This window comes from Pan troglodytes, chromosome 16 (assembly GCF_028858775.2).
Source record: "Pan troglodytes isolate AG18354 chromosome 16, NHGRI_mPanTro3-v2.0_pri, whole genome shotgun sequence".
NCBI lineage: Eukaryota > Metazoa > Chordata > Mammalia > Primates > Hominidae > Pan > Pan troglodytes.
Genome location: NC_072414.2, coordinates 31,765,967 through 31,778,918, shown reverse-complemented (window position 1 = coordinate 31,778,918; position 12,952 = coordinate 31,765,967). Strand labels below are relative to the sequence as shown.

Here is a 12,952-nt window from a genome sequence, read left to right as displayed (position 1 = left end):
CAATACTGTTATAAGATTCTTATATTACATGTGAAGCAGTGTAATAGTATTTGAATGTAGATTATAATTCATGATGTATGTTGTAAATATAGGCAACCACTAAAAAAAGTAAAAGAAGTATAAATAATAAGCCAACAGTGGAGATAAAATGGAATTATAAAAAATATTCAGTCACACTGTGAGCATCCTAAATCTGAAAATACAAAACTGAAATGCTCCAAAATCTGAATTTTTTTTTTTTTTTTTGAGACGGAGTCTCGCTCTGTCACCCAGGCTGGAGTGCAATGGCGCAATCTTGGCTCACTGCAAGCTCTGCCTCCCGGGTTCACGCCATTCTCCTGCCTCAGCCTGCTGAGTAGCTGGGACTACAGGCACCCACTACTACGCCCGGCTAATTTTTTGTATTTTTAGTAGAGACAGGGTTTCACCATGTTCGCCAGGATGGTCTTGATCTCCTGACCTCGTGATCTGCCCGCCTTGGCCTCCCAAAGTGCTGGGATTACAGGTGTGAGCCACCACACCCTGAATCTGGAACTTTTTGAGCACCAACATGATGCTCAAATGAAATGCTCATTGAAGCATTTTGGATTTTGGATTTTTGGATTTGAGGTGCTCAACTGGTAAATATGATGCAAATATTCCAAAATCTGAAAAAGTTTGAAATTTGAAACACTTCTGATTCCATGCATTTTAGATAAGGGATACTCAACCTATAATCCTAAATCAGAAAGAGAAAAAGGAAAAAAGAACAGATGGGATAAATAGGAAACAACTGGCAGGATGGCAGATTTTAATCCAACCATATCAATAATTATATTAAATGTAAATGTTGTAGCTGGGTAGAGTGGCGTGCATCTGTAGTCTCGGCCACTTGGAAGACTGAGCTAGGAAGATTACTTGCACCCAGGAGCTTGAGAGCAGCCTGGGCAATATAGTGAGATCCTGTCTCTAAAAAAAAATTAAAATTAAAATTAAAAACACAAATATTCTAAATATACCAATTAAAAGATGGAGATTGTCAGATCAGTTAAAAAAAGCAAGAGCCAACTATATGCTGTCTATAAGAAAGCTACTTTATATATAAATGCATAGTTAGGTTAAAAGTCATTCCTGTTGTTACCTGGCATATTAGTTAAAAGCCTTTCCTAATATGCCCTTCACACAATTCTTTAAATCCAAGAGACTCTTCTTGGTTACATTTTGGACTGCAAACTGAAGCAAATAAGGCATTTAAAAATCCAGCAACACAAAGTAGTGGTTGGCTGGTTGTTTCTTCTATTATGGGGTTACTGTTACTTGTTTAAACTTTCCTCTTGCATCACAAGGTGTATACTAAGTGTAAAAGTTCCTTTGTAGGCTTTCTGACCCTTGTCGATCCACTCTGGCCTCCCTCTTGGCACAGTCTGTCATAGGCTTTTCCTTGTAATTTTATATCACCTCCACTTTGCATTAGCTTTTTTCAAGTTCTAGTTTTTAGAATGTTCTGGGTGGCATGTTATCTTTCTGTACAAGCATGGCCATGGATCTTTTACTGCTTTAAGTCTCTGGGGAAGCTGGTAGTTTTCAAAGAGGTAATGTGTCTGTTTTCCCAGAAGGATTCTCAGATGCACACGATTTCCCAATGCTCTTTTGGAATATCTTTTTCATTTTAGTTGCTAGTCTCTTTAACAGGCCAGGATTGTTGCTCTCAAAGATGCAAAGCCAATAAACCGGTTTAAAAGGACAACCAAAGCTAAAATTTTGCAGAGGCAAAATTTAGTTGGAAAAAGGTTCTTCATTATCAATCAAGCACTGTCTGTCAGAGTTGTGCAGGATGTGCAGGTCTGTTCCATGGGTAAACATGTGCCATGGGGGTTTGTTGTACAGATTATTTCATCACTCAGGTCTTTTTTTTTTTTTTTTTTTTGAGATGGAGTCTCACTCTGTCACCCAGGCTGGAGTGGCACGATCTCAGCTCACTGCAAGCTCCGCCTCCTGGGTTCACACCATTCTCCTGCCTCAGCCTCCCGAGTAGCTGGTACTATAGGCGCCCGCAACCACGCTGGGCTAATTTTTTGTATATTTAGTAGAGACGGGGTTTCACCTTGTTAGCCAGGATGGTCTCAATCTCCTGACCTCGTGATCCGCCCGCCTCAACCTCCCAAAGTGCTGGGATTACAGGCATGAGCCACCGCGCCCGGCCATCACTCAGGTCTTAAGCCTAGTATCCGTTAGTTATTTTTCTTGAGGAATGACATAGTTACAGCAGTCCCAGGGAGGGCAGACTTGTACCAATGTCACCACTCTCTACCTCTTATTTCCTTTTTGGTTGTATGGGCTGTATGTCCTAATTGTGTTGCTGTGTCCACAGCAATGGCATTGGGTATTGTCATGGAATTAAACATTAGAAAGTATAATGGGAATACATAGGGAATTGGAATGGTTCCAGAGCTTAGATCATTTCTAGGGTAGATTAGGTGACTTAGAATGTGACCTCTAAAATATATATAGAGGTATATATAGTATATATACCTCTATATATAGTATATAGAGGTATATATAAAGTATATAGAGGTTGAAAATTTTGTTACTTAAATATATAATGAGTTATCCTTACTTGGTATGCCTTGTAAAATGAAGGAGAATCTGAAGTGCTAATGAGGTTAAATAATCATATAGTTACCTTGCTTTGTTGCTGTGTGGGCATGCACATGCACATGCACATGCACACGCGCACACACACACACACATTTATTTTTAAATGTATAGCCTATTGGGTATGGGTGCTTGTATCCTGACATGTTCATCCAATTCAGGTTCTTAGAACCAAATGAGTCAGTTTTAAATGAGGAGAGAGCGAGAGCAGAGGTTTAGAGAATGGAAAGAACATAGGACTATTTAGCCTCAGGTTCTTAATAGCAGAAGAGATTAGGCTCTGCATGCTGTCTAGAGGCATGTAAATAGATGGAAATAAAATGTGATTATAGCAGTCTTGGGTTTTAAAGAAATAACAGCATGAAAACAACTTTCCTCATTCATGAGCATGTAAATGCTAATAAAACCCCTCAGCAGGCTGCCCTGCACACCTGAGGACTGGTTCCCTGTGAGAGTCTGAGCATGGGGCTGTGGACTCTGTCTAAAAGTGGTTTAAAAGAAACTGTAGTCTGGGGGCCAACTGTACCAACGTGCCTGTTACAGTTGCAGGTTCCCATTTCCATACTTATGCACTGTGATTCAGTATATCTGGTACAGTCATTCCGACGTATGGTGAGATTTGGGAACTGCTTGCTGACTTAGAATATCTTTACATGACATACATACTACAAAAGGGGTTCTCTTACCACAGGGACTTTTGACTACCGTGTGTCTGCTTATTTTACAAATTCATTTCTTCAACAAATATTTATCAAATGCCTACTCTGTGCCAGATACTGAGCTAGGCATGGAGTTATAACAGTGAACAAGATTGATACAGTTTTTCTTCATGAAATGGAGAGATAACAAGTCAACAAATGAATAATTGTGATGAGAACTATGAAGGATGCAATGGGATATGATAATGGAGCATAATGGAGGCAGGAGCAGTTAGTGTTTAAAATAAAATAATGGTTAGAGAAGGCTTTTTTGACAAGGCAGCATTTAAACTAAGACTGGGATTTAAAGTAATCAGACATATGAACAACATCCCAAGCAGTATAAGAAAATGTATACAAAGGCACTGAGGCAGGATTAGCCCTGATGTGTTTCAGGAACGGCACAAAGACTAGAGTGGCTGGAGCCCAGCAAGCCAGGGGAAGGAAGGTATGAGATTAGGCAGTAGGCATCGGAGTAGGTAAACCCTTGAGGAACATGGTGGGGATTGAGAGGGGTATCAGAAGTTTATCTGGAAAAAGGATTCTGGAGTTGAGGGGAAAACCCTACTTTAGGACATGAATTTGGGAGTCATCAGCATTTTGATGGAAAATTACCAGAATGGGTAGTCTAATGTAGGGAGAGGCTATTGAGAGAGGATAGAGGGGGCGGAGCTGTACCATGCTCTTCTGTAAAACCTGGTAAGAGTAGACTTGCAGCAGCCAAGGACTGGCGGAAGCGGGAGGGTGGAAGGAAAACCAGGAGATTGTAGGCCTGTGGAAGCCACAGAGGACAATGCTCAAAGAGAGATGATTGGTTGCATCATTGCTGCTGAAGTCTAGAACAATGCTGTCCAGTGTGGTGGCCACTAGCTGCATGTGGCTATTGAAAGGTGACTAGTGCAAACTGAGATGTGCTGTAAGTGTAAAATAAAATGCACATTGCATTTTGAAGACTTAGTACAAAAACAACAATGAAAAATATTAATAATTTTAAAGTAATCATTACATGTTGAAATATTTGGGATCTGTTGGGTTGAATAAAAAATATTATTAAAATCTCACCTGCTTCTCTTTACTTTTTTAAAACATGGCTACCATAAATTTAAGATGACATGTGCGGTTTGCACTGTATTTCTATTGCAGAGTTTGGCAACATGGAGGTCACTAGAAAACTTGATAAGAGCAGACTGCCTGGGATTAAGTAACAACTAGCAAATTGTTTATACACTGATGAGACTAAGCCATCGTTATAATACTATTTTGCCCAAAATTAAATAGAGAAACTCACCACTAAATTTTTTCTAGACTTATTGATATGTGATTTAATAATTTCACATAAATTGACTGTAATGTATCATATATGTTAAATTTTAATATTAGGATTTACATTAAATCTTTTGAAAATCAACTCTCAAATGTGTTTTTTACATTTTTTAACCTGTACTTTTTTCCTTTTTTTAGTTCTTAAATTTTTATTTAAATTATTTTATTTTCTTTCATATCTGACCAGGAAACTTCATGGTGTTATGGTCAACTTGCCGCACAACCGTGTTCAAATCTGTCACCAACAGGTTCATTAAAAACCTGGCCTGCTCGGGGATTTGTGCCAGCCTGGTCTGTGTGCCCTTCGACATCATCCTCAGCACCAGTCCTCACTGTTGCTGGTGGATCTACACCATGCTCTTCTGCAAGGTCGTCAAATTTTTGCACAAAGTATTCTGCTCTGTGACCATCCTCAGCTTCCCTGCTATTGCTTTGGACAGGTAAGATCAGGTAGCCAGGGGCTAACTTTTTTTTTTAAGTTGTATTAAAAAATTAGCATCATGAAGCAAATGATGAGTAGTCAGTGTTCCGTATACTGCTTTTTAGTCAGCTTGTGATCAACAGAAAGGGAATAAATGTGCAAAACAGATGCCTCACAAAGGACAGGTGGATTTAGCAACAGCCATGGAAAATAGAACCATTGAGAGAAGACCTGGGGATGGGAGTTCCATGGTGAGGATGCTGGGGCAGAGCTGCTAGATCATGGTGTCACTTCAGCTTGGTTGCAGTTGGTGGTATTTGTGTTGCAATTTGCAGTAGATTTTTCATCTGATTGATAACTCTGCAATTAGGGCTTTTTGATGCAGTATGGAACATCTCTGAAAGAACAAGGGAATGAGTCAGTGGTTATTTAACAAACGATTAGATGGTCCACTTGGATCTGGCTAGGTAACACCAGAATTCCTCTGGAGGATTTATTTCCAAGGCTTCATATTGCAGTGGTGATTGCTTTCTCTTCCTATCCTCTTTAAAAAGATGTTCATTTGGAAGTGAACCTTACATCTTAGTTACTGCCATTCTACATAATTTGATCAATTTTATCAAAGTTGCATAAAGATCTCGTAATCAGCAAATTCCTGCCTTTCTCCTTTCTAGCTAATGCTTCATGAATACAGTTTAGATAATATTTTCTAGAGAATTGAATTAAGTAAGCAAACAAGAATTGAAAAGTATTTTATGTCCATGAGTACTTTTGATTTCAAGATTAACATAGAGGAAACATTGCTGAAGGGAAAGTGCAGGCTATTCTGATTTTATGCCCTATGTTAAAATTTAACTACATTTTAGATTAATTTGAAAATTTAGAACTCTTTGTCCATTCAAAACATAATACCTTAATGACCTGTGAGGGTATTGATTGTAGAACCCATCTATAGAGTCATTTCAGCCTCTCAGGCCAGGGACCCTGATTTCTTCAGCTGCCTGGTGCTGTCTGCATGGAGGGACACAGAGTCACACGAAGCCCCCAGCATACTGGGAGAAGTCATTGCCATTGTGGTTAAGAGAATGGATGTTGGAATAGAAGCCTGGCTTTGAGTCCTGCCTACATAGCTTTCTAGCTGAGTGGCTTTGGGTAAAGCTGCTTAAACTTTCTGAGCCTTAGATTCCAGAGCAGTAGAAATAATTAAGTGAATTATTTATGGCCTGTGTTAGGATGGGCTGCACCAATATTTGCCTCTCTTTCTCAGGCTTCCCTTCTGATGGCACATTCTTCCTTAGATATATTTCTGCAATCATGTTACCATCAGATCTTGCTGGGAGCAGCTCCAGCTCCTTAGAAGGGACTGGAATCTCACCATCCATGGAGCCAAGCAAGGCAGGTGACAAGTCAAGCAATAACCAGGTTGCAATTGTGGCACGTGGAGAGTGTGTCCACATTCTCGTTCATGGGGATCAGCCACTCAGCAGTTGCAGCTAATAATTGCTTTGTAGGAATCTAGACTCGGTAGGCAGGACTTTTTTATTCTTTCAGAAGAGGAATAAAAAAGTTTAGAATTCCATAATTTAAAAATGTTGGCAATTAATTTTTTTTTCAAAAAGTATTATGTGGGTCATGTGAATCCCTTCAGCAAGATGAATGTGTGCCCTGAGATGCCAATTTGCCACGCCTGCTTTATGGTGACGTTGCATGTCTCTTCCATTGCTTTTTGAATATCTGGAAAGTGCCATTGCACAGGACTGGAATATAAGAGTGAAGTCAGGGTCCTTTCTCAAGAGTACTTCTGGTGGGTACACTAATGCATTTTATGTCGAACCATTTTGTGTTCAGTGTCCTTCTGAATGCCCCTGGTAGTACCTGCTGTGGTAAAGTCTTAAGTCTTCAGTTTGATATTCTGGACTGAGATATAATTTACATATTATAAAATTCACCTATTGGAAGTATACAAGTCAATGAATTTTAATATATTTATAGAATTGTACAGCCATCATCACAATATAATTTTAAAACATTTCTATTACCTCACAAAGAAACTTGTGCCCATTTACTTACAGTCACTCCTTGTGCCCATCCCCAGATCATAAACAACTATGAATCTACTTTCTTTTTCTATATGTTTGCTTTATTGGACATTACATGTAGGTGGAATCATACAGTGTGTGTTCTTTTGTGTCTGGCTTCTTTCACTCAGCATGTTTTCAAAGTTCATGTTATAGAATGTATCAGTACTTCATTCATTTTTCATGGCCAAATAATATATTCATTTAATTTTAGGAGTATACTAAATTTGTTTCTCCATTTACTAGTTGGTGGATATTTAGGTTATTTCTACTTTTTGGATATTGTGAGTAATGCTGCTATGAATCCTGAAAAGTTTTTTTTTGTTTAAATAAGACTCAACAAGGAGAATACATTATTCTGAACAGTTTGCTGTTACACCTGGAAGCAATGCAATAATCCCTGTGGGTTACTTCTGGGGCCTTGGTCTTAAACAAAGAAATACGAAAACAGTAAGAAATTCTCATTTTCTTTCCAGCAGAAAAGCTACTGTAGTTTTATCATAATTTTAAAAAGTAAAACAAGTCCTTTTAGTAGGAAAACAGGGCTGGTGAATTCCTATTTTGTTATTCACAGATGCAAATTACTTACAAGCATCCACATGTACACCTGAAGAAGAGAAGACGGTCTTTTCTCTCACTTCCTTCATAGCTATTCGTTTCATGGTATTAAGTCAGCAAGTTCATCGGGAGGTCATCTACACTTCTTGCATCACTGTTTAGAGGTGTACACACTAAGAACATTATTTATAGTGAGCCTGTGTGCTTATGTTGCAATCTGTTTCCCAACAGATTGGAAATTAATGGAAGCCTGGGTTTGTTACATGTCAGTGAGCAAATGGCAGTCAGAGCCAGTGAACTCCTAAGCATCTATTCATGTGTACAGGTGGGGCCATCACATATTTACTGAGTTGTCATTAGAAAACTATCTATATTCAGAGAAAAAAAAAGTGAAAGCATGCATCACTTATGCACTTCTTTCTCTTTTTCCCTCCTCCCAGAAAGAAATCTGGAACACATCTTACCATGCTCCCTCCTTCCCTGATTGTCCATGGTCGCTATTGTGTTTGCATCCCATCTCTTTCAGCCTGGAATGTTCCCCTTCAGCTGGTCCCCCTGCCAGACTACACTGCAGTGTCTCCCTCTCTTGCTATTTTCCCAGGTGGCTTTAGGCGCTACCTGTACCTCCTTTGTGCCTGCCTCTAGTAGAGCTGTCATCTCCTTGTTCGTAATTGTTAGTGTGTGTATCTTTGTCCCCGTTGGGTTTAGAGACATTCCTGTGTCTTTTCATTCTTATAACCCAGTGCCAGGCACAGGACCTGGTGCATAGGTGGTGCTCAGAAGTACCTGTTACAGGAGGCTGGGCACGGTGGCTCACATCTGTAATCCAACCACTTTGGGAGGCCGAGGCGGGTGGATCAGCTGAGGTTAGGAGTTCGAGACCAGCCTGGGCCAACATGGCGAAACTCCGTCTCTACTAAAAATACAAAAATTAGCCAGGCGTGGTAGTGCATGCCTGTAATCCCAGCTGCTCGAGAGACTGAGGCAGGAGAATGGCTTGAACCCAGAAGGTGAAGGTTTCAGTGAGCCTAGATCACGCCACTATACTCCAGCCTGGGCGACAGAGTGAGACTCTATCTCAAAAAAAAAAAAAAAAAAAAAAAAGAAGTACTTGTTATCTGAAAGCTTATGTGCTTACTTGCCCTGTGAGTGAATGGGTGTCACTAAGGTTGTAAGGTCAACCCCAGCATTAACTGACTGCACAGATATGGCCAAGCAAATGTGAAGAAACTGACCATATCTCTGAGAGCTAGTGGCAGCCCTTTTACTACAGATGTGGTTCTAGGGTGCAAAGAGTTATTCAGTTCCCTCAGATCACTGGTGATATTGAAACGGCGTGCTTTTGGAATTCTGTTTAGGTGCTTACAGAATGATCAAGTTAAATATTGGAAGGAAAAACAATGTCTCATCTGATTTTAACAAAAATCTAATTGTGCAGGCATTTTAGACCTATTAATTGCCCTTAGGGTTACTGAGTGATTATCATGGGAGCAATGACTGTTGAGCAGGCATAACTTTTGTCAGCTGAATTGATTTTTGTGGAAGGACCTTGTCAGAGTCCATTCTTCATACTGGTTCTTCTGCCCTGAACAACTTTAATTGTTAATGATATCTGGACTGTGGCATAAGTCTGCTTTAGATATGTATGTAGACAAACTTATTTCTGTTGGTAGCTTTGAAAATTGCCCTAAAGCTTCTTTAGCCCATATAAAATTGTTTACCAATTACCCTTTACCCTCAAATTGAAAAGTAGATATCTTTATAGCAGATGGAGAAATCTTTTATATGGAGGGCACTCTTTGTGATTTCATCCTGGTAGCAATAATTATAAAGCTAGCTATGAATTGAAATTATTTACTTGTTTTTCTGTAAAGCCTCGTGAGGACAGGGCTTTCCTCTGCTCCTTTGGAAAGGTTTTTATTTTTTGGTCTAGTGACGCTTCTCATTGTACTTGCAAAGTCCTCAAAACTTAGGTCTGGCTTCCTGGATTCCCCCAGTGCTTTTCTGTCTTAGGCCGAATAGAAGAACTTGACCTTTCTTCCCTCTCATCTACTTTTGGTGATTTAGATTCCCCTAATTTAAAAAGTATCTTCTGTGGAATTAATTTTGTTTGTGTATCTTGCAGGTACTACTCAGTCCTCTATCCACTGGAGAGGAAAATATCTGATGCCAAGTCCCGTGAACTGGTGATGTACATCTGGGCCCATGCAGTGGTGGCCAGTGTCCCTGTGTTTGCTGTAACCAATGTGGCCGACATCTATGCCACGTCCACCTGCACGGAAGTCTGGAGCAACTCCTTGGGCCACCTGGTGTACGTTCTGGTGTATAACATCACCACGGTCATTGTGCCTGTGGTGGTGGTGTTCCTCTTCTTGATACTGATCCGACGGGCCCTGAGTGCCAGCCAGAAGAAGAAGGTCATCATAGCAGCACTCCGGACCCCACAGAACACCATCTCTATTCCCTATGCCTCCCAGCGGGAGGCCGAGCTGCACGCCACCCTGCTCTCCATGGTGATGGTCTTCATCTTGTGTAGCGTGCCCTATGCCACCCTGGTCGTCTACCAGACTGTGCTCAATGTCCCCGACACTTCCGTCTTCTTGCTGCTCACTGCTGTTTGGCTGCCCAAAGTGTCTCTGCTGGCAAACCCTGTTCTCTTTCTTACTGTGAACAAATCTGTCCGCAAGTGCTTGATAGGGACCCTGGTGCAACTACACCACCGGTACAGTCGCCGTAATGTGGTCAGTACAGGGAGCGGCATGGCTGAGGCCAGCCTGGAACCCAGCATACGTTCGGGTAGCCAGCTCCTGGAGATGTTCCACATTGGGCAGCAGCAGATCTTTAAGCCCACAGAGGATGAGGAAGAGAGTGAGGCCAAGTACATTGGCTCAGCTGACTTCCAGGCCAAGGAGATATTTAGCACCTGCCTGGAGGGAGAGCAGGGGCCACAGTTTGCGCCCTCTGCCCCACCCCTGAGCACAGTGGACTCTATATCCCAGGTGGCACCGGCAGCCCCTGTGGAACCTGAAACATTCCCTGATAAGTATTCCCTGCAGTTTGGCTTTGGGCCTTTTGAGTTGCCTCCTCAGTGGCTCTCAGAGACCCGAAACAGCAAGAAGCGGCTGCTTCCCCCCTTGGGCAACACCCCAGAAGAGTTGATCCAGACAAAGGTGCCCAAGGTAGGCAGGGTGGAGCGGAAGATGAGCAGAAACAATAAAGTGAGCATTTTTCCAAAGGTGGATTCCTAGCAAGGACTGTAAATTCTTGGAAGCAACGGGGAGCTTCCATATTCCCACCAGAGTGTGGGAATGCTGTGGCCATGTGATTGTATGATCTCCTTGCAACTCAGTGTGAGTTGATTCCTCCAATATGGGCCAGATGCTTTTGAATGATAGGGAAATCTACATAAAATCCAGTGTCCTCTTTATTGAGGGAGTATATATATCCATCTCAGTGATCCATGTCCTTAGTGAAGTCCACATTATTCTCTGTGGGGACAAGAGCTGGGCAGTTTTGAATGGGTCTTGAGGTGGGTACCCCATGTGCACTTTCTGAGGATGCCTCACTTCCCTGGGCTCTGCAGAGAACACACAGAGAGAAGACTTTCAGAGCTCACAGGAGCAGGGAGCAGGAGCACTCTAAGGGAATTCCAAGATCATGATGGAGCATGGTGGCTCCAGAGAAAATGCCTGTTTGATGAACTTAAACATGTCAAACATTTTCTGTTGAGAAGGTAGGGATTTGGCATCTTACAGTGTTTCTCTGGAAGCCCCAGTCATATGACTCACTGTTTCTCCTGATACCCTTCGTCCCTTTCACTGGGATGTAGGTAAGGAATGACGATTCCTCACCTATGGTACACATGGCAATAGATGTGCCCGGGAGTAAGGGAGATATTTTGTCCTTGATAATTCTGATTTTCCCTTGGCATCACCAGTGCCTCAGAGAGATACACCTGCACCCTCCAGTCAGGGTCAGTGTTGGCTGGAAAACACTGAAAAGTCTTCGCTCTGTCTTTCACCTTAAATTGTGTTTTCTCAACAAATGAGAGAGAAGCTTACGGGGGAGATGCCTGAGAGATGCCTATGGCGCTGTAGTTTTTTTTTCTTCCCTATGATCTCACATGAAAGGTGCTATGTAACAACCAGTATGAGTCAAATATATTGAAAAAATCATCTTATGCAAACTTTTGGAATTAAAAGGTATTTTTAAAATGGAGAATTAGTGTAAGCTGGGTCCTTTGGAAACATCAAACTGAAAAGGCCTGATTTGGAAAGGTGACTCTGCCCAAAAGGTTGGCAAGAATCTGACAAAGATGGTTTCCTTCCGAGGAAGACTCCGGAACTCAGGTGTGGCCAGTCTCCTTTTCAGTCTGTTTGTACAGCTGTGGTTCTCTCTTAATTTTGGACACAGAGGAGGAACAGAACAGGGAGAAATAATCATTGTAGAGTGCCAAGGCAACATCTGGCCCAGATGAGCTCTTCACTCCCTCCTTCCCTGTCGTTGTAGGAGCCAGACTGGGTAGAAGAGGGAGGGCAGTGTCCTCAACTCATCCGCCTCACAAGCAATTTGGGACCCCTCTGGGGTGGATTTCACCAGGTTGAATTAGAACCGCAGATAATACTTCCCTGTTAGTGAGGACAAACCAAGCGCCAGCTCTGCCCTTTTCTCTAGAGTGTTGTGTTCTTGCTCTTGGTACTTACAGGAGCTAGTCTGGTGCCTTGAGCAAGCTTGAAGGGAGGTGGGTGTCCTCACCAGCAAACTTCCACATCTCAACTCGTGCCCTCTTTTGGCCACACTGGCCCTGTCTCTCGGAGGGAGCCCAGACCCTGTAGGGAGTTTTGTTTTCCTTTCTTCTCTTGGGTGTGGTGTCTTGTGTTTCTGAATGTGAACCCAAAGACCCTACCCCTGGAGAGGAAGCACCTTCCTCTTTGTGTTGGTCTCCTCATAGCACTGTTTGCTCACAGCAGAAACGGGGCTGCCACAGCCTCCTGCGGCTCTGCTGCCTCCTGGGCCCTGCGTGCATGGCATCTGTAGCTCCTTGCCCTGATAGTCAATGCTGTGGCCCTTCAAGCTTATCTTTCAAAGCTTTCGCAATCATTACAACTTTTATCAAGGGGAATAATAATCTCTAGGAAAATTATGTCCACTTTAGGAGAATCTGTCAAGTGTAGCCCCTTTGGTGTTGTTCTGATAATATACTGTATATGTACAACTTAATAAATTTTGATGAGGCAGAA

At 41.9% G+C, this 12,952-nt stretch overlaps 1 protein-coding gene across 2 annotated transcripts in view; it reads left to right on the top strand.

The window, feature by feature from the left end:
* The window catches only part of GPR176 (G protein-coupled receptor 176), a 119,471-nt gene extending 106,519 nt beyond the window's left edge, over positions 1-12,952 (top strand). For both annotated transcript variants that reach the window (XM_003314605.7, XM_009428779.5), the window contains exons 2-3: positions 4,843-5,095; positions 9,838-12,952. In XM_003314605.7, the coding sequence (XP_003314653.1) occupies positions 4,843-5,095; positions 9,838-10,960 (1,376 nt within the window). In that variant the 3' untranslated portion in view covers positions 10,961-12,952. The remainder of the gene's footprint in view (positions 1-4,842; positions 5,096-9,837) is intronic.